At 48.2% G+C, this 21,697-nt stretch overlaps 1 protein-coding gene across 1 annotated transcript; it reads right to left on the reverse strand.

Moving 5' to 3' along the window:
* Positions 1–761: 761 nt before the first annotated feature.
* NDNF (neuron derived neurotrophic factor) lies at positions 762–21,443 on the reverse strand. Its single transcript, XM_041482294.1, has 4 exons — positions 21,281–21,443; positions 4,774–4,971; positions 3,692–3,816; positions 762–2,822 (listed from the first exon to the last, which is right to left on the reverse strand). Exons 2-4 carry the CDS (start codon positions 4,968–4,970, stop codon positions 1,432–1,434), a joined length of 1,713 nt encoding a protein of 570 aa, XP_041338228.1. The 5' UTR covers position 4,971; positions 21,281–21,443; the 3' UTR covers positions 762–1,431.
* Between the last annotated feature and the right edge of the window lie 254 nt (positions 21,444–21,697).

The following is a 21,697-nucleotide window of genomic DNA, read 5'->3' on the forward strand; positions in this document are numbered from 1 at the left end:
GTCTTCATATGGTACCTACATTTTTTGTGAGGAGAATCAAAACAAACTTGGCATGTGGAATGGCACAGGAGCTTGTGCAGCCACAAAACCCTCCTGTCACCCACCAGTGCTGGGGGCAGCAGAAATGAAAACACCAGGAGCTCAACACTGCGGGGCCAAGGAAAACTGGAGCTCACCTCTGCGGGGATGAACAGGTCTGGTTTTCCTTGTCAGCAACCTCAGAGGAACCTGCTTTCAGCCTTTATATGGATTTTGGTCCCTTTCCCTCCTACCTTCACTGCTTGAAATGGGGCTGGCCCAGCTGCTTCTCTGAGGAGTGTTTTCTATTAAGCAGCTCTCTGCAGGCTTTTGAGTCAATGGAGATGACATGAAAAAACAAGACAATTTAGAAAATACGATATCTAGATCTATAATACCTTAAAGAAACCTACACCATGGAAATAACTGCAAATGAAATGAAAGTATCTGGGATTTTGGTAGCATTGCCATTCTTGTCAATGGAAAAATACAGTCTTTTCAGTTTATTGCTACTGTAGTCAAACCTGGCAGCATCCACAAAGGAAATGCTTCCAATGACAATCTAACAAAAAAACAACAAATGACCATACAAAAGACCTGCATGGCCTCTCTAACTCAGACTCCAAGCCACAATGAAACAGGAAAACTGAATTCAGTTCAAGTTTCAGCATGTCTCTTCTGTCCCCACATCTGTCTGCCAACATAGAATGTCAAAAAAAAAAGCCAACAAGAAGTCAATAATATATAATCTAATATTTTTAATTTTATGTACAGGAATATAACGTTATGGCAACTTTGTACATGAAATACATACAGTATTTAAACATGAAAATCGGCTAGGTAAGAATTTACATTAGCAATGAAACTGCTTCATGTGCAGCCCAGTTAATACTTAGTTTAAATCTGTATTTTATTGGGGGGAGATTTTAATAGTTTACAATCATAGAAACATAAACATTTAAAACAAGACTCTATAAAATAATTTACAGAAACCCTACCATCTACACTGAGAGAAAGGGCATATGTCTGTGAGTTGTGTGTGTGAGTAACAAGGTGAACAAATTATGTATCTCAGCCTCTTAAGAGTATAAAATAATTTAGAAGCAGTTCATGCAATATGGAAGCAAAGGCGTGCCAGTTCCTCCGAGGTTTTCTGCTACCTTGGACATCTACTGAGCATCACATGTGGGTCACTGGACACATGATAACACCGCTGCCAAGTGCTACCAGACAGCACCAGCCTCAGTTCCTTCAGACAATGACTTATGTAAACATAAATATACAAGTTGATATCTTTTCTACACAGTACAAATACAGGTCACAACTTCTCAGCTGTGCAAGTAGTCAATCCGTATACTCGGAAGCAGGATAATGCTCAGTCTGGAGTTCCCTGTGTTCCTCCATCCAGGGGCACTAACAGAACTTCCTTGTTTTCACCAGTTTGCTCTGGTATTTGACCGAGTGCCCGCCGTGCCCTATCACGTAAACATCCAGCAGGTAGGACTTGCCAGGCTGCAGGCCTCTGATTGTCTCTGTGGTCACTGCTTTCTGGATGTTCTGGCTGTGGAAGTATTTACACAGAACCTTTTCCGACTTCTTCCTCGTGTCTGGACCCAAGCACTGGTTCTGCTCTCTTTTCTTCTGCTCTTCGTTGTAATTGTCATCCACTTCCCTCTTGTAGATGCAGAATTTGTTCCTCTCCTGTGTGCCCAGCCACGCCACGGTGACCGAGGAACACGTGCGGAGCTTGTCAAAGGCTTTGATCCGCGTGTCTTCGGGAAGGGAAGGGAATGACTGCTTGTTAGGCCTGGTTGTAGCCAAGATCTTCAGCATGGAAGCGCCTTTCTTACTGCCCTTCAGCCTAATAAGGTATTTAGCTTTTGCTTTCCCCCGGAGCTGGAACTGCCGCACACCCTCCACACTTTGAGACAAGAGGAGCTTTCCATCCCTCCTAACTTGGATCTGAACAGCATCCAGGCAGGAATGAATGGAAAAGGTGACTTTTTGGTGAGACGAAACGGGGGCAAAACGTAGAAATTTGGCTCCCTTTCTTTTGATGAACACATCTGTAACTTTGCCGTCCTTCAGCTCAACTGTTTTCTGCTTCGCCTCTTCCTTGGTCCTGGCAAAGGTGCCGACATAGGCAGTGCTCATGTTGGTGTTGGTGTTCACTGCAAACATGTCAAAGTAGTACTGCGTGTCCGGCTTCAGGTCAGACACGGTGAAGATGTTCTTGTTCCCAATACAAACTCTATGCAGGTCAACTCTTGGCTTTGGGGATGTTTGCCGCCCAAACTTGGAGGATTTTAGGAAACCACGTTCTTTGCCAGAGTTGTTGTCTGCAGGGAAGCCAAAATGGGCAAAGTCAAAGGGACTGAAATCCAGACCTGGCTTTGGAGCCATCATGAAGGCATCATCAGAGCTGAGCTTGGCTTCAACAGCACAGAGGCTTTTGAAGTTGTGCTCTTTGTTGATGACTATGCAGTACTGGATGGGCTGTCTCAGTAAGGAGGCCGTGGGGCTCGGTTTCCATGCCAGCGTCACCGTGGTACGTCCCAGAGAGGTGACATCAATTCTGGGATCGTAAGGTAACTCAGGATAAGGCTGGTCCGACTCCGGAGTCGTGGTTGCATACACTTTAAAATGGGTGTCTTTCTCTGTCGACAGCAGATCCAGCTGGTACAGCCCAGAGGGGGAACTAGAGGACACAAAGTACTCCACGTCATTGCCTTTGTAGGAGAAGAGCTCCGTGCCTTCCTCATTGGTAATCTGCTGTTTCTGTTGCTCAAGGGGCTCTGGGTCACCTGGAATATATGCAAAAGAAAACATTTGTACAGACACTTTCTGCAAATGTGAAAAAACAGACTCTAAAAGGCACATTTTACTACATAAAATATGAAAGTGAGATGGAAAAGGGAGGTTTTGTCTTCTGAGGAAGATGTAATTGATCAACACTTCTGTCAAATCAGAGGGGAAAATTGGTTTGGCACTCAGGTTAAACCCAAACACAAAAGAAATTCCACCTGACCAGTGTTAGTGAAGTCTCATGAATGGTAGCTAACACCTTCCACTGGAGTGTCAGGCATCCCACTTGGAGTTGCCATGCAGTTTTCCCCGAGGGAAACTCACTCATCTGCCTGTTCCTGGATGTGGACTCTTGGCTTTGGCCATCTGAGTCACACTACAATTTTGTTCCCAAACAGAGTGGGGACCAGAGGTGTGTCTGCCATAGCAGGCGGTGTGTGGGACAGTTCAGCACTTGTGTCAGAGGCTCTGGCAGCCCTTTTCTCTCCTGAGCGGCAGTTACACGGCTCCGTGTCTGGAGATGAGCCCGTACAAGGGGTGAGCTCAGTCCTGCTGCAATGCCAGCCCTGTTTCTCCAGTTTTATCTTCTGTAAACACCTCACAGCAAAGCCCCCATCAAACTGAGTCACTCTGGGCAAACACAGTTTGCTCTGGCAGCATCCAGACCCCTGTAACTGTAACCCCAGCTTTTACTTCTTTGTAGCCCTTTTCCTTTTCCTGTTGCTGCCTGTTGTCAGTCTCCTGCACTGGAAGACTGAAACAGCAGGAGATCATAAAGACAGGTCTGCTGTGAGACTCAGTGTTTGAGGAACTTTAAATCCAGGAGAAGAGCAGGAAAGGGGACAGGGGAAGCTGCTGATGTTGTTACCTGATCCTTCCCCACTGGCTTCCTCTGGGAGCTCCTGCACACTCAGTTTCCACTCCAGAGGGGCATCACACGGTGTCACTGTCACTGCTAAGGGAGTGTTGTCCTCTTCAACCACAAAGAAATACCTAGAGGGAAGTTAACAGACCCACATGTCAGGAACTCCTGATGGCAGCCAGCTGGCAGGGATTGACTGGACATGATCAGGGATGGTCTTGGTGGGGCCCCAGAGTCAAAAGTGTTACCAGCAGGCAGAGTGAGTATGGAAAGGCTGGTGGGCCAGAGCTAAGGAGCAGGGCTCACACTTCTGTGTCAAGGCAGAGCAGAGGGGTTTCTGGCCTCCTGCCCTCCCCTCCAGCAGCTTTACTTTCTACCCCTGTACTACCTAGATACAAATAATCACAGAGATATAAATGTGGGAAACTGATCTCTCCTGGGACTTGGGGATATGCTCTTCCAAGCAGGACACACATTTTACATTGTATCCAGGACAGCACATGGAGATACACACGCACCCAGTTGTCCTCCCATATCCCTCCAGGCACCACACATCACGTATTGTGAAATGTTCCTCACCAATGAAGGCTGGAGGAGGTATGTGATATGAGGCAATGCAGCTCTTCCCTAAACTCTCTGGAGCCTCAGCTTCTTCCCCAGTCTAACCCTCAGTATTTTCTGACTCACAGGGTAAAGTTTGGGAGGTGGGGATTTCAGACCAGGCTGCCTAATGCTGCTTCTTAAAGCACAGTAGGGAAAAAAGAAGAGGAACAAGTGTCGGTGGGTCAAGCCTGTAGTTTCTCATTTCCTTTCCTCTCTGGTTACCTCCAGACATGGTTAATGGCCCCACTTCAGAGAAATTCTGCAGTCTGGGGGAGCTCTGGGCTTATCCCAGAAATCAAATAAATTGGACAGAACCTCAGCTGAGCAGGGCAGATTGGGCTGAAGGCTCACAAATTTCCTTCACCAAACAGAACACTGGCATTTATATTTTTCTGGTTGGAATCCAGTTTTTCTCTCAAAGCACTCAGCAACCAGAGCTACTGTCTTCAAAGTTCGGCTTCCTCGCTTGGGCCAGAGAGAAATACCTTTTGGGGGTGTCTCGGAAGAGGTAGCTGCTGATTTCGGCTCCGTCAGGGATGACTGACGAGTCGTGGAAGAACGCCTTGTCCCGGATCTGCATCTGGAAGAGCTCCTCATCCCTGGTGGGCAACTTCTGGGGCCTGGAGTTGAGCGGCAGCAGCAGCAGCAGCAGGAGCGGCAGCGGGCAGCGCAGCAGGAGCATCCTGCAGCAACGACAGGGAGTCCCACCTTAGGAGGAGCACCACGTGCAGCTCGTCTGTGCTGTAACGTGGGCACACCTACAACAACCTCACGTGTGCTTTGTCTTTTGCAGGCACCTTCACTGCCACACAAACGCCAGGAAAACTCGCTGTAAGGACCAAGCTTGCACTGTCACAGCGCTTGGATAAAGGGTGTCACCAAGATTTTCCCATCCTGAACAGTGACCGAAGCAAGCCCAGGCACTGGTTTCCAATTGGAATCGCTACCAAAGAGCAAAAGCCTTGCACACGCTTTGGTGAGTTACACTTTGATGTTTTGCCACAGCAGAAACGGAGCTTGCTGGCCTTGGGAGCTCCAGTAAGCACAGAGCAGATGGAGGGTACATGGGCTTTGCTTCCCCTAGGAGACTTTGGTTGGGCTTCCAACAATCCTCTGGAAAGTAAATATTTCCAGTGAAACTGTTCTTGACAAAAATAGCGAATTAGGAAAACATGTGATACAAACCCACACATATTCAAAGCACATTGGTATTAGCATGCAATTCAGCAGGGCTTAATCCTCAAGCCTGATGGGAATTGCAAAACACAAAAGCAGAGAATCCTTTACAAATTAGGCATAATAATTCATAATCTCAGCCTTTTATTATTATGTCTATAACTAGGTCAGAAATTACTACCCTAACATGTACAGTGGGACAGGCTGGAAATCTTTCAGTTCAGTAGATGATCTCATATATAATGGCTCTGGGATGGGGGGCAGGGGGAAAGAGGAAACAACCCATTTCTAGTACAAGTATATCAAGTTTAAATTATTAAATTATAACCATTTTTCATTTGGAGAAGGGGGAAAAAATGTTTAGGCCATTACCTAAACTGTGCTAGCACTAATTTTGGGAAGAAACATGGTAAAAAGCTGAGCTGGCAGGAACAGTTTTATCTCGTCCCTTGGCTGAGTGTGCAGTCATGCACTGCTCTGGCTACTGCACTGTGAAGCAACTACTATTTTATAGCAAACTCTTCCTTTTACCTTTAAGATAAAATCTGTCACTGAGATAGTTCTTTTTCCCACCACCCCTAATATTTTATGTAAAAATAGCAACCACAAAGCTCCTTGAGAAGTGGCACACTGTAGACCAAGCCATACTAAAACTGCTTTTCCTAAATCCCTCTCCCTGCTGCCTCCAGCTGCCCTTCTGCCTGTTCTGCTCTCAGGACAGCTAAACACAGCCACCCACATGCTGCACAGCAGGGCTTCTGACACCAGCAAGGCTATGGAGGGCTATTTTCACCCTCATTTTGCTTCCTCTGCCTCTGATATTGTTATTTAATAATTCCTTCCACCAACATGCAGGTCCTCCCCACTCACCCCTCCTCTCTGCTCTCCCCCAATATTAGCTCATTCCCTCCCCCCTTTCTGCTGTTTTCTCCAACTCCTGCTGTCCAGCTCAGTTCCTTCATCTTTCTCTTTTCCTATTGAAATCAGTGATGGGACAGGTAAAACACATGGCAAACTCAGCAGTATCCATGAGCCAGGAGTGATGTGCACCCACAGAGGATGCAATTTTAGGTCTCAAATGGTGTGCTCTGTTATCATTTGGGATGGTTTAATGACAGGTTACTGCAGTGCTCTGCCCTGCAGAGGAGAAAGGAGTCCAGGGCTTTACCCCACACATGCAATTGCTACCTACAGGTAAATCCTGATTTAACTTTCCCAGCCTTTATCAAAATTTATCCCAAACATGGTCCTGAGTTATCTTTTGATGACAGTGGATATAGTTCCTCAAATTCAGGCTGAAGTGTCAATACTTACCAGCGAAGTTAAAGACATTTGACCTTTTGGAGCAAAGATCATAAGTCAAAATACTTGCTGGCTTGAGTCACCGAAGCCAGCAGAAAGCTCCTCTCACACAAAGCATGATGAGTTTCGTGTGCTCTAACATGCTGTTTATTGATTTTTCAAGTATTATTGTTGGCCAACAGGGATAAAATTCCTTCCAACTTAATCACAACAGTTACAGCAGATTATTTGGTTAGGTAAGAAATTCTGAGGCTTTCTGCAGACAGCGTCCTCCACATGAACCCCCTGAAACTGCAATCCTGTGTATTCCCATAGTCAGTTCCAGTGCAATGTAACCTCTACTAAAATAAACCATTTTGATTATAGGCTAAGCTTCACTTCTTAAATAATTTCACTAGCTAATGCACTTTAAAAACTCCCATAAACAGTGGTTCTGCCCCCCTTAACATCCACAGAGCAGTGACAAGGTACAGATTTGTCTCCCGTGTCTTTATCTAATTGTAAAAGCATTTCGGCTTAAAAATAACTCCAAAAAGACACATTAAATTTAGTTCTATATCCCTGCCCGTCCCACACATGAAATACCTTGCAAAGTTGTCAACTGTTACTGAAAAAGGAAACTTTCATAATCTCTGTTCTTTGACAAATTAATAGAATTTTGAGTGCTTTCATTTTCACGTATCTAACCTCAGAGGCTTAAAATGGGCCCAATTTTCATGCACAACACTTCCAAAAGCGGGACAACAGCAAAGAGGCATCCAAACCTCGCTCACAGTTTTTGGAAGCTGTGCTGTCAGTGTTACACCACCCTTTCACACCACTTAATAAACAGATTTTAGTTTTTGCAGCACACTCATTATAATTTGGCAGGATTTCAAACTAAACCCTCTGTAGTTTACTCATGCAAAACATCAAGAGCAAAGCAAAAAGCCCATTTATTCATCCCATGTTTGTTTCTGGGCAAGCTCACCAGTGACTTTGACAGAGTCCCTCAGAAAACGCACTTGCTAGATGTGAACCTGTGAATTCATGCTCTGCCACCCAGCCCTCAGAAACTCCCCCAAAAAAATTTCCTTGCCTTGGATTTGTTTTTAGAAGCCAGGTACAAGCTGAGGCCTAAGCACTGCACTAAGCCACACAAATTACGTGAAACACATTTGTGAGATTTTTTGTTCTCTAGGCTGTGCTTCCTCCTTAAATGTCTTGTATTCCGTTTTCTACAAGTTTGTCTTGTTTTCTTTTCTTTTAAACTCTGAGTCAATATTTTATTGATATATTCCTGCTGACTGGAGGGATTTTCCTGCTGTTTATCACTGAATTTAAGAGAGTGCCAAAATAAACAGTCCTAAGTGAAATAATAAGCACCGTTTTCCTTCTCCAGGATTGCAAAAGTGCCCTCTAATGGCCCGTCTTTACCTTTCACTTCTTCCCCAAACTGTCTCAACTGAGCCTTAAAGCCAGAGGAAAAAGTCCTGCTGGCTGACTGACCTGGGGAGTCAGACTGAGCCATGGAGCATCTGGAGGGTCCCATCTCCTCCCAGGCAGGGCTGCTCCCAGGGGAAAAGGCCACTCGGTTTTCCTGCCAGGCACCAGGACACTGAACCTGAGCAGGCTGAGGGATGCCAGGGCAGGTGGCCAGGGTTTCCTTGGATTTGAACCTGGAATGTGGCAGTGCCGTCCCCAGGTGAGCAGCTCCCAGGCTACACAAACACTGCAGTAGCAAGAGCCACACCTCAGGAGATGTTTGCTTAATGAACCCAGCTGTATTTACCTAAAAAGATCAACAGATGAAAAATACGTGCTGTACATTGGAGAGGGAGATACATGATTTTAAACACTTCAAAATTTACCACCTTGCCAGAGGCTTGGGGCATTTTCCTTCTTTCACAAAGTAAAAATAATAATTTTATAAATGGCATTTTATAAACTTGAGTTATAAGCACATACATGAAAATAATCATTAAGTCAGATTGTGGGTTTTATGACAATTATAATTAATTCCTACCTTTTTAATAATCTCCTTACCCAACCTTTCCAAAACCCCACCTATAAAAGCCCTACACAGCCCTCTCTCCTGCCTTTGAGACCTCCATCTGCAAATCTCCAGGTAAACTGCAATTATGATCAGAAATGGAGAGGATAATGGGATTTACAGCTGGTTCAGGTTCTGAGTTGAGGGACAAATCAGCTGGAGCTGTGGCAGCACCTCATGGGGTTTTCCCACAGGCTCAGCAGGGTGGGGACATCCTCAACCCAAGACAGAAGCAGGTGGCCTTGGGGACAAATGAAATCACCCCATTTTTGATCCAGCAAGCCACGAATCCATTTTGTTCGGCTTTTGGGGATCCAAGCAGTTGTGTCCTCCTGTTTGGGCTTCACTGTGCATTTATTTCACAGAGACACTCACAGGAAGGCTCAATCTCACCGAACACACCTATGCTGTGGAAAAAGGGAGCAAAGTACTGGCTTCACCACATGCAACACTGGTACCTGTTCACAGTCATCTTCCTTGATCTATGGAAATAATGTGCTTTACTCCTCAGCTGTGGGCAGGTCACCCAGACCAGTGAAGGATTTCCAATACCAAAACAAAAAACATCTGGGTTTACCTGGAGCAAATGTGTCTGGAATAACCAAACCCTCACGTAAATTACAGAGAGTGGGAAGAGCACGACTGTAATTTAGTGAGGATAATTTCAAGGCACTGCTTGACACAGCGCTCTTGTGTTGCATTTCTTCTCTTTTTATTGTATGGATGGTTAACTTTTTTTCCTCCTTACATCCTATTTTTAAACTCGGGTGTGCTGGGGGTGGGGTTTTTTTCTGTTTACATTACCCGTGCTGCATCTCATAATAAGTCTGCAGATTTATTGATGTGATTTAAATCCAGCTTTGGAAATAAAAGGGCACTATGTGACTTCTTTGACTTATTATAGGAATGCTGCAAGTAAAGAGGCCATGAGCTTTTCCCTTATACACTCCATTTCCAGAGATATATGCCACAAATACATGCACCTCAGCACACACAGTTATCACCTGAGCAACAGAGGAGTTTAAAAGCACTTATAAATTTGGATTGTAATGCAATTAGTTATTTTTAATGTGCAAACAAGGAAAAATAATCCCTTTGCAATTTAAGCATTTACTGGGAGCTGCTCAGTTTGTTTGTTTAGGGGGAGACCAGAGGGGAAAAGTGAAGGCCTGCTGTTTAATGCTGACTATTCCCTAAAGGATGTGGAAAACTCTTTGTATGCTTTTCATTTGGGCTTTTTTGTGGTTCCTTTTGGAAACTTGTTGTCTGGTCCTGCCTGGTGCCTGGGGAAAAGCATGGGCCAGGCAGGGCTGTGGGACCTCTCCAGAGGCTCGGGACAAGGAATGCAGCCCTAATGGGGATTTTAAAGACCTGTGGATTTTAAAGTCTCTGTGGATTTTAAAGACCAATTTCTTGTGTAGTGCTACAGCCAGCTTGACATGGCAGCTCCTGTTGGCAGGACCAGCTGTAACCGGGAGGGCAGGGGCTCTCAGGGACCTGTAATCCATGGATTAAAGCTCCTTAAGTACGCAGGGACATGATGGACTATAATGGTGCCTTTGAAGCATGGAGGGTCCACCGTGTCAATAATATGTGGATTAACCAAGCGCCTCTTGCAATTCCAATTCAACCCACAATTTTCCTTTGCTGGGAAAATTATTGTTTTAGCCAAGCAAATCACTGTGGCATTACAGGGGAAAAAATACAACAACGTAAAAACAGGAAGGTTTGAAGAAATAAGGGTACATTTCTTCCAAATCTTATTGGCAGTGAGCTACAGCTTGGGGGAGAGGTTAACTCCAAAGGGGCACCATTAGAAAATGAAGAGCTGTCTCAAATTAGACTTGTTGAAAAGCAAACATACTCAGGGAGATATGGTATCAAAAAAATCAAATTTTACATGAACTATTTTGTTTCTAAGCTGAGACTTATTTATTTTTCCACTTTTAGTGGAAACAGATTGAACCCTGATCACATCAAAATTGTCACCCTGGAGGTGGTGGCAGCTGGACACTTCAAAAACCAGCTGAGCCAGGAGATGCCATTTGGGATGCTCAAGGAAATGCCTCATAGTTTTCCTTTTCTCAATCAGAGACCACATACCAGCGCTTCTCTCTTTCACAGCCACCTCTGCCCACGAGACTCAGCGCCGAGCGTCAAACCCAAACAAACAGCGCGTCCCCGGCGGCCCCTGTTACAATGCTCAGTTTGTTCCGTGCCTCTCCTTGCGAGGGGGTGGCAGCAGCATGGGAAGCAGGGATGTGATGGAGCACGGGGCAGCAGCCAGCTGGCAGCCCTCCCCCCAGGACAGATGTTACCTCCCCTGGCCACTCCAGCACCGGCTGGATCCCTGCTGCTGTCCCTGCTCGTACAAAACCTCCAGGTGGCTGGATGTCACTCCTGGAGAGGGCAGGCATCATGGGATAGGTGACTGGTACCAGCTCCTGCAGAGGAAAATGTGTCACACTCGGAGAGTCTGACCCAACTCGGAGTAGAGGAATTTTTTCCATAGTCTCAGCAGCGGTTGAGCCCCAGTAGGAGAAATAAGGCAGAGAAATCTCAGTTTGCACAACTCCAGGCCATTTCAGATAACCAGCCCTGAATGCCACGCAGCTCCACCACAAATCTTTCAGCGCAAGCGCTGGCGGTGTTTTATAATGGAAAGTAATTATTATCCCCTTGTTACAAGCAATAAAAGTAGGGCAGAGACTTTCCTTGTTCAAGGAAATCCCAATATAATCCTTTCCTTTAATCATAAAACAATAGCTACTTTCCTTGGCCAAGTCATTCCGCCTTCAGCACAGCTCTCCGGGTGTAGGTTGCTCTCTCTCTGTAATGAATTTCAGCAAGGGGATTAGCGGGGAGGAACACACGAACAATTACAAATTACAACCAACACCAGCGTGTTGGTATTTGCTACAGAGCTTCCCACTGTTCCTCTGGAATACTTCAGGATGACATTACGAGTGAGCACCCTCGCCAAAATCCTCCAGGGACAGGGATGAAATGTCAGGGCATGATACAGAGCAGGAACAGAACCAGGGTCTGGGTCATGCTGTTGCATCCTTAAACCACCGGGGCAGGAAGGCTTGGAAAGGTGCTACAACACAAACCCAGAGTCATTCACTTCATTAACTACCAAAGGAGTTAAGGTTGCTTGAGCCATTCCTAGGGAATACCGCTGGCATGGCAGCTGCTCCTGGCCAACAAGGTGTTTGCTAAATGGGAGAACACGAGGGGCTGGCACTGTGGGAGAGGCAGGGACAGGCAGGTCACCAGAGTAACTCCCAGAGCAGGAGTGGGGGAAACCAAGCTCCAGCCGCTCCAGCAACAACCTGAGCACTCACATCCTGTAGAAAGCTGTGCCACAAGCACACTGGAATTCCTTATGCATTTCTCCCCTTCTCGTTTTTGGTTGGTGATTTATAAAGGGAATATTGCTTGGAAAACCTGTCAGCTGCAGAGGGGCTGATTCCCACAGCTTCCACCAGACATGCAGTTTCCCTCAGTGTCAGGAGCACCACCACACAGGTACACAGGATTACAAACCACAGCCAGCCCACGGGCATTGCTATTCCCACTACCTCTACACACACAGTATTCCCACAACAGTGACTCAGGAATTCTCCTTTGCCATGTCACCACACTGCCCTTATTGCCACCGAGGGTTTCTCACCTGCCATGGCACAGAGGAACAGCAGCAGCTTTCCAGAAAGCTGGAAGAGCAGAGCAAAACAGCATGAACAACAATGCACAGTGCTTGTCTGCAATACCTGGGGAACAGACTGCATCCCTGTGCTGCCACCAGAATGGTGTCCTGCAGCTGTGCTGACCCCAAAGGAATGATGAGTTTTTCTACTGAACCCAGAGTTTGGCCCATTTGAGAATTGTTTAGGTTGGAAAAGCCCTCTAAGACCACTGAGTGCTGTCGCTAACCCAGCACTGCCTATGCCACTGCTAACCCATGTCCCCAAGTGCCACAAGTACACATATTTTAGATGCCTCCAGGGATGGTGACTCCACCACTGCCCTAGAAAGCCTGTTCCAATGTTTGGCAACCCTTTCCATGAAGAAGTTTTTTCTAATATCCAATCTAAACCTCCTCTGAGGCCTGAGGCCATTTCCACTTCTCTTATTTGGGAGTAGAGACCAATACATATTACTGGTGACCACAGTAATATATGCTATATTTATCCCTCAAAATTTCCAAAATCCCTCAAAATTTCCAATCCCTGAATTATCATCAGAATGCAAATCTTTCTGATTGCACTTACTATCCAAAAGTGGATTCAGTTTTAGTATTTTCTGCCTTCAGCTTTAAAAGTATGCAAAGGAAACCTTAGGCCCTGCAAGTCCTTAATGAACCCTTAAGGTGCTCTCTCATAATGATTTGTTGCATATCAGAGTAATCCACAGATGCTGTGTCTCATTTTCCCTGGCTGGAAAAGGGCTGCTGGAAATATGTAAACATTTGTCAAGTGTTTGAAAATGGAAAGTATCAAATGTAGTGCTGAGGCTGTTGATATTTACATATTTCTACCAGCAACTCTCAGTGTTAGACCTGGCAGATCTCAGCCACGGTTACAGCAGCAAAGACTCCAAGATCCAGCATGGATATTGTCTCCCACATGGATCCCCACCATCCCCAAGAAGCAGCACACACCACTTCTTAGCCCTGGTTCCTGAGGGGTTGTACTGGCTGAGAGCACAGGATGGCTCATCCTGGATGAACCACATCCCAGGGAGCACAACCAGCCTCAGCACTTCTCCTGGGCATCACACAGCAAATTCCCTTTTGCATGCTCACTTTTAGACTGCACATGGGTAGGTATGAGAAGGAGCAGGAATGCTTACACTGCCTAAATTTTGTATTTACTTCCCCATCATCCTGCTTTAAAAAAAAGACACAGATTCCCACAGAAAAATTAGTGAAATTAGCTCAATAAATTAGTGAAAGTTGTTAATGGAGGTCATGAGCTGCTCCAAATTTCTCGACATAGCTACCTGCTGTCCCCACCATGGTGCCTGACACTTCCCACTGCTTCCAGAGAAAATCCAAACTTCCCCCAGCTGCTCACCCAGCATCACTCAACCCCTCCAGCGCTAAGAAGCCATGTGACAGAGCAAAGATTTGACTCCAAAGGGCAAAATAATGGGGAGACAGTGAGGCAGAGCCATGGAGATTGCCTTGGCCAAAGCTGACACACGCTCACCTCTCTGGAGAGGCTGGAAGAGGCCACGAGTCCAGCCACAGCTCATCAGCCCCCAGCCCATCACACCAAAGCAGGACAGGAGCACATTTGGGAACTGCCAGTTTTCAGTCTTCCTTCTAGCACCTTTTTGTTTTCTAAGCAGTGGACTTGTGCATTTCCAAGCTGCAAAGTCCTTCCCAAGGGCAAAAGGGATGAGTGCTCCAAAGGGACGTGGCGCCAGAGGTTCAAACCTGCCAGGGTCACTTGCAGAGCTGTGGCAAGGGGTCTGAAAAATCAGATTATTGCAAGGGCTGGTTTCAGCTCCACTTTGCTGCTGGGCCAGTGTTTATTTGTGCAGGCTGGCAGGGGAAAGGTTAGCCCTTTATGTGCTGGCTGCCAACAAAAGCGGAGGGAAGCCATGCGGGCGGGGAGGCCGGGCTGTCATGGGTGAGCGAACATCCAAACAGCCCCAAAACCTCCGCCCCTCTTATGGCAACCATACATCCCTGGCTGACAGAGCAGGAAAGGAGAGAGAAGAAGGGAGGAGTTCCTGCATTCAGAAAGGGGGAAGACGTGGTGAGAGCTCTGGTGTGGGATCCAGCGCTGCCTTCTGGGGGTGTCCCTCCGCCAGCGACTGGAAATGGCTACAACATTCTTGGATGAAAGCTACTGCTAGGACAAAACATCAATCCAGCATCACTGCTGATCATTGCTAAACCCAAAAAGCTGTAAAATCATCAAACAGTACCTGCTTCTCGGTGCTGTGTCCCCTCAAAGTATCTCAGCAGAGGCTTGGCCATGTGTGGGGCTCTGCCCACGGGGACGATGCCCCCGGGTCCCACTTTGCTCCCACACCTTTCACCAAGAGCCAGGAGCTGGGGTCTGCCCAGTGCCAGGGTGAACAGACCCACAGTGACCCCACAGAGCGGTGGGGATGCTCAGGTACCCTGTGAGCAACAGGCTGAGCCAGAGCGTGTTTTGGGCTATGGAAACACACTGTGCTGAGGTCTGTGAATTGTGCATTTTCTAGTTTAAGCCCTAATTGCCTGGATTTTCTCATAAACACCCTGCAAATGCTTTTTCTTAGATGAGTGGGAATTAGAATGTGCTCCATAAATTAACATGGCACATTTCTTTCCCTGAACCTGCCACCCTGCTATCACACATTTGCAAGAGATGTCTTAGACTATTGCTTTAAAATACCTGCTTAATTCAAACATTAAATTTAGACTTGTTCACATGATGTGAGAGGGTCTTAAAACCTACTTATTTTCCCTCTTATTATTTTTTCTGACTATTGTACTATAACAGGATTATAAAAGTTTTAATCGACTGATATTAAATCTTCCCTGCAAAATTGTAACTTTAATACCCCCTAGGAATATTAGACTTTTATTCATTATTTCTCATTACTGAAAAAATCAGTTTGAAAGAGCCCCTAGGGTCTTCCCCAAATAAGGATAAGATCCTATTAGTCGCACAAATCATACTCAAGTAATTCTTACCCAGGAGAGAAAACGCCCAGGGAATTAAACACATATTTAGTAGCCAAAGGAAGGGAGGGAACAGGGACTAGAAACTGTTAATGCTGCACACTGATGTTTTCCTTAGCATCCAGAGACCAGCTGGCAGCTCCAAGACACTTGGCTTTCCCACACCATCACAATCCTGATCTGTAAACTGCTCAATTTCCACCAGGTTTCTGGATTTCGGAAGGCTGAGGCACATTTAGACTGTTTGACTAAAAACAAATCAGCAGTAAATCTGCTGCAGCTAAATAAAGTAGAGAGAGATAAAGAGAGGGAGCACTCGCTTCTTCACAATATTCTGGCTGCTTTGTACAAACATCTTCCCTGTCCGACCATCCCTGCAAATGTGCGTGAGGAACCCGCGATCCCGCCGCACCTCGGCTGGTCTGGCGCTGCTCTCTCTTGGTACTGAGCAAGTTAAAGGTGAGAAAGATGAAAAGCATCATTTTTCTCACCCCCTAATAAAGTTTCAACAATGTTGTGTTTTCTCAAATAATACAGGGAGAAAAAAAAAAAAAAAGAAACAGACTCAATTAGGCAAACAATGCTTTTCCCCTGTAAATCACAGGGGAAGTGTTGGCCCCGGTGCTGTGTCACCTTGGGAGTGTGCGAGGGTCACACTGGAGGGGCACTCATATCCGGACCCGTGGAGCAGGCAATGAGGTAGGAGAGATAAATTATTGCCTTTTGCTTTTCAGTTTTCCAGGTGCTAGCAGCAAGTACCCAAGGCTTCCTATCTCAGCTGTCACACAAGCAACAAACATCTCTCTAGCCCCTGAGTTTAATTACCCTGAAGCCAGAGCAGTCCCAGTTCAGGCCAAACCTGAACAAGCCTGAGAAATTGGTGAGAAACGCTGAAAGAACCTGCCTGGGTGCAAGGGCAGAGCCCACGGCGAGATGCTCTGGGCAGGATCTGCTGCTCCCCTCTGGTAACTCAGGCACGTTTGTGTTCAGTGAAGCAGTCGTGCAGCGGGGCTGGCTTCTCAGGCCGCTCCTGTTGCTGATTACTCCAGTGTCATTTAAAACCCACCTTGTAAAATGCCCCCCATCAGGTTTTTGGTGAAGCTGGACTATCAGCTACCTCACACATGAGGTGACATGACACACTGCCTGTTTCTGACATGTCCCACATGACTGACGTGCTCCCTGCAGAGCAATCAAAGCCATCCACGAAGTCATGAGATTTTCAGCTGGTTCCTGTTACTGCTCTGTGTTAACATTTATCCTTCTCCTGTTCAGTGGGTGTCCTTGCATGCAGCAAATGAGAAAATTAATTCTGAGAGAACAAACTTCTTTCTAATATTTGCTCTCTTTCTCTCCTGTCTGAATGTATTTCCAGCTTTAAGCACACTCTCCTGGAGTTATGATTTATTATCCTGACTTGTTTCCCAATCTAAGGGCACATACTTCCTCTCCTAATGACATCTTGTTAAAGTTTTCAAACATAACGTCTCCTCAGCCTTCAAAGCTCCTTCCATCCATCCATGAGCTTACTTGAGTCGTCTTCTCAGGCAGAAACTATCCCTGTGTTTGATCTAATGAGGATTTTTGCCACAGGAGTACATCTCATGATGTGAAACAGAACAGTTTCTGCATTCTGCCTTTTCTCCAAAGCAATGCTTGCTCACTGACTGCTCCCCTCATGAGTTAGCAGAGCTCAAGCAGTACTTAAGTCCCTTCTCACTGGTCTTACTTGGGATATTCTCCCTCCTTGGATGTAATTTCTGATTTCTTCTGGTTTACTGCCGATACAGTTAGTGACACCAAAATACAGAGCTCACCAGCACTCAGTGTCATACCAGGTGCTCCACGATCAACGTAAACGTTGGTCTCATGGCCTGTCTATACGCTCTTACCTGGAACTTACATTCCAAACACGTATTCCTTGATATATAAACTACGTGGGGTTATCCTTCCTGATGCTGGGGCATTCCCAGCGGCATGTGCACCCTTCTGTAAGGGCTTGCAAACTTGTTTTCTTGTATAAAAGAGGCGGCCCTTCCCTCCTTCAGTCCAGTCTACTCTTCTCATCTGCATTTTATGGCCAAACAGAAGAAGAAAGCAAACCCTCCCCCGTTACCTTAACTCTCATGAGTGGCCGAGCTGGTAGCCCCGAGCAGCTCTGTCGCCCTCCGGGTTACCAACCCCAGCCCCTTCGAGCGCCGGGAAGGAGAAACGCGCAGCTTTCGTGCGGCTGCCCCTAATGCAGAAAACGTGCGCGTTCGGCGGGGGCGAATGGAAACCCGCCCGCCCTCTCCGGAGTGGCCATCGCTGCAAATTAGCAAAGCTGCCTCCAGCGAAAGCGAGCCAGGCACCGAGAAGATAAATACCCACTTAGCGCAGCGAAATAAAACCAGCCCCAGAAAGATGCGAGACCCCAAAGGGGGACTGAAACAGCCTCTTGCAAACAGTGAAGTAATGGGCTTACAGTTTTATTATGCGTATAAAGTTTAGTGACTTCAAAATGAACGCGAAGCCAAGCAGGACTTGTTATCCCACTAAAATCTGTGCTGTAACTGAAGCCAGTGCCCAGATGTTCCGTGGTAAAATCCACCGCCTCGCTGCTTAAAAGCACCACATACCCTGACGTACAGTCCTGGCTTGCCTTTATCCAAACCTACTTAGATTCTGGATTGTTTTTCTAGCAATCCTTTCAACTGCCATGGGAAGCATAAAAGGTGGTCTCCTACAAAACCATTTGGTACCAGCCTGAAATGTAACCATTTGCAGAAATAAATCAGGATTTCTTTTTAATAAACTGTTTATCACCAGCCTCTCGGGACATAAATCATGGAAGAAAAAGCAGGGTCTGAGTTTAATAAACATCTCATCTTTTTATATATATTAAGGCAGAAGACCCTGGCACACTTCAGAGTGAAACATCCAGCAAACAGCCTCCATCCAGCCCTGCCGAGGGCATGGCATGGAGCAGAAGGCAACTGCATGGATGGGGCTTTCAGGAAAGGGTTTATCCCTTCCTTTTCAGGGGGCATCTAAGGTAGGCAAACCTTCTAAGAAGGACAAAGGGGACTTGAAGAAGCCCTTTCTGCCCCTGCACGCAGTTTCTGGTCTGTGAGCCGGGGCAGCCTGGGCTCTCGGAGCGCTGAAGGATGCTCAGGCTCCAATGAGCGGGTGGTGCTGCACACGGAGCCAGGGCACCGAGCCTGCCCACAGCACCGAGCCTGCCCACAGCACTGCATCCCCAGGCTGGCTCGCAGGAGGAGGACAGGGGTGCTGGGAAAGCCCCACAGATGGGCTGGAGCTGCGTGCCGGGACGACAGATGAACACCGGCTCTGCGGCGAAGGCATTTAAGCCGAGCGGGGAAGGCAGCGAAGGCGTGACGTGATTTTGAACAGCTTGCTTGACAGTTTGCACCAGATTGTATTTATAAACATTGGGGAAACCTCAGAGCTTTTCCTCCGCATTTCCGAAGTGCTCACCCACAACAACACAGGCGCGCGGGGCGATCCTACACAGCTCTGCCTCGCCTCGCTGACAAACTTCTCACAATTAAATAAAGGGGCCCAGAGTCATCTCGGTGGGATCAGCATCCCACACAGTGCTCAAATTCCCTCTCATCTCATCTCACCAGCAAATGCTGACCTTCCCCAGGGCGGCTGGGGCATGAGGTGGCCTGCTGGCCCATGACGCCAGCGGCACGTCACACGCGTGTGCCACCGCCTGCCAGGTGTGGCTGGCACCAGGCTGCCACTGGCAGAGCCCAGCATGTCCCCACTCAGGAGTGGGACATGCATATTTTGTCACTTCACTGGTAGGGCTGCAATGATACGCTGTGGTGCCCACCCTCCACAGCACGGAAATCAATGGGATTTCTGTCCAGGGCCACACAGAGACAAGGAGAGCGGGACGCACCCGCAGTCCTCATGATGGAAACGTGACAAGGAATTTTGCAGACATATTATAAAGCTCTCACAAAATTAAGAAGAGCTCGTTATCTGCTGACACAGAAAGCCCATGAGGAACAAGTATCACTGTGCTCACAGCAGGGTCAAACACAGCCACAGGACCCTGGATACACCCGCACGGTACCCACACGTGATGCACTACTGCACATCTCACCACGTTCTTAATGGTCAAACTAGAAGGTAAAAAATCTCAGTGCTTTAAAAAGTCCTCTTCTGCTTCAAATATCAGCAAGTTCTAAATTCTAGACATTGCTCTGAGTACTTCAGAGAGTTGCAGTGGCACTAGAAGGCTGACCTGGGCAGCTCTCCTGCAGGTACATGTTTCGCTATGAGGCAGGAGAGCGCAGCCGGGAGGATGAGGCATTCCTGACAAGAAGCAATCTGAAATACCATTCCTAAAATAGTTCAGATTCAGCAATTTTCAAAGCAGGCTGAGCAGAAACACAAAGTTTTTCCCCCTGCTCCCTCACAGCACAGCCAAGGGTGCTGATGGTGTCCAAAACCCAAGCACTATCTTTATGGAAACCAGGTTATGGCAAAGCCAGCAGCGCCTGCCCAGGGTCACCGATGCCATAAATCACTCGCTGCCAACCGCCCAGGGAGGAATTCACCCTCACATCGCTCTCGCCCCTTCCACTTTCACAGGCACAACTCCACTGTCTCGACCAAGCGTGAAATGGGTGCATCGAGGCTGGGAGCCCAGCCTCAGTGCTGGATGGGCTGCCAGAGCAGCCTGCCTGGGGGATGCTCCAGTGGAGACAGTGCCACACTTGTGCCACTGAACATCTCCTGCTCTCTGTGGCTGCTCACAAACAGCCAGCTGGGACAGGGAGGTCCGGGAATTTAGAGCAAGGACCTTGCCTCCGCTCTGAGCTCGCCTCCTGCAGCTCAGTCGAGCCGCAAGAACAGCGATACTGTTTAATTGTTTTAATTAGCATTGTAACTAGATGCTAACCAGCCACTTTGGTGGGGAGGGGAAATCCAAGGGAAGCTACAAGCTTCAGGACCCGCTGTCTGAAACCAGCCTTAGAGGCTTGCCTAGTCCAAGTCGGTGTCCATCGGGATGATTTCCAGAGCAGCCCCGGCAGCATGGCACAGACAGGATCACGGTCATCCCTGGCACCACGCTAACCCGTCCGGGGAACCAGGGCAGGCTACCGCTCAAGTGTTAAATTCATCCAGAACAAACACGCTCAGAGAATCACAGCTTTTCAAAAATCTGCGCTAGCCTTTAACTCCGAAGGTTTAAATACATAAAAGTTCTATCTGCAAGTGATTAAACAGCGCTTTGTAGCCATTGTCTTTGCGCTGTCGAAATAAAAACAGAACCAAGCCTGCACGTTGCAAACCTCAGCACTTACATCCCACCGTAGAGTTTTCTGTCTGCTTTTTCTTGGTAGCCAATTTTTTACCCCGAGAAACACGTATGATGCTGGCGGAGCCGGAGCCGCTGCCTGCCTGGCACACACCGGCTCCGCGGCAGCGCCGAGGACGAGCCGGGCTCCCCGGCAGCCGCACGGGCTGCGGGGCACACGGCCGCCGCGGGCTGCAAGAGGGCAAAACCGGGGAGGAAAACACAAACCTCGAAGGCGAGGGAGGCATCCGAGAGGGCGCCGAGGTTACCCCGGCAGCATCCCGCAAAAGCCGCGGCGGAGCGGAGCCGGGACGCGGGCTCAGCGCCGCAGCCGCGGCTGCAGGGACGGCGCCGGGGTGGCCGCGGCCCCGGCCCCGCTCCGGCCGAGCGTCCCGCAGCCGGGTCGGGGCACCGCGCCCCCCGCCCGCCCCGGGGCAATCGGAGGGGGCTGCACGGGCGGCCCCGCTCCCGGTGCCTTACCTTGCGGCGTCCGGTCCCGTCCCGTGCTGTCCCTCCCGCGGCGGGGGAGGCTTGGGTTGTTTTTTAGGGGGGCGAGTGGTGACCTAGCCCCCCGCTCCGGTGGAGACGGGCTGCAGCGGGGACTGTGTCACGCACGTCCCTTCGCGCTTTATAGCCCCTTCCCTTCCCCACCCCTCCCCGCGGGGAAGAAAAAAAAAAAAAGAAAAAAAAAAAAGAGGAAAAACAATAAAAAGCTGAGGAAAGAAGCCGGGAGCCCCCCGGGCACCCGCCGCCGCCCGGGGCGAGGGCACGGCTCCGGCTTCGCCTCCCGGGAGGAGCCGCGGGGCGGCCGAGCGCCGGCAAAAGTTTGGCGGAGGGGGCGCGGAGCGGCGGCGCCCGGCGCGTCTCGCTGCTGCCGCCGGGGCGGGCAGGGGGTGC

Source organism: Pyrgilauda ruficollis, unplaced genomic scaffold (assembly GCF_017590135.1).
Source record: "Pyrgilauda ruficollis isolate IOZ18807 unplaced genomic scaffold, ASM1759013v1 scaffold58, whole genome shotgun sequence".
Taxonomy (NCBI): Eukaryota; Metazoa; Chordata; class Aves; order Passeriformes; family Passeridae; genus Pyrgilauda; species Pyrgilauda ruficollis.

Excerpts from the sequence above, each read along its gene's own strand:
- NDNF (XM_041482294.1), bottom strand. The coding sequence starts at position 4,970 with ATGCTCCTGCTGCGCTGCCCGCTGCCGCTCCTGCTGCTGCTGCTGCTG. Across the intron at positions 3,817-4,773 it reads TTCCGAGACACCCCCAAAAG|GTATTTCTTTGTGGTTGAAG; the intron begins GTATTTCTCTCT and ends ACTTCCCTCTAG. Across the intron at positions 2,823-3,691 it reads AGCCAGTGGGGAAGGATCAG|GTGACCCAGAGCCCCTTGAG; the intron begins GTAACAACATCA and ends CATATATTCCAG.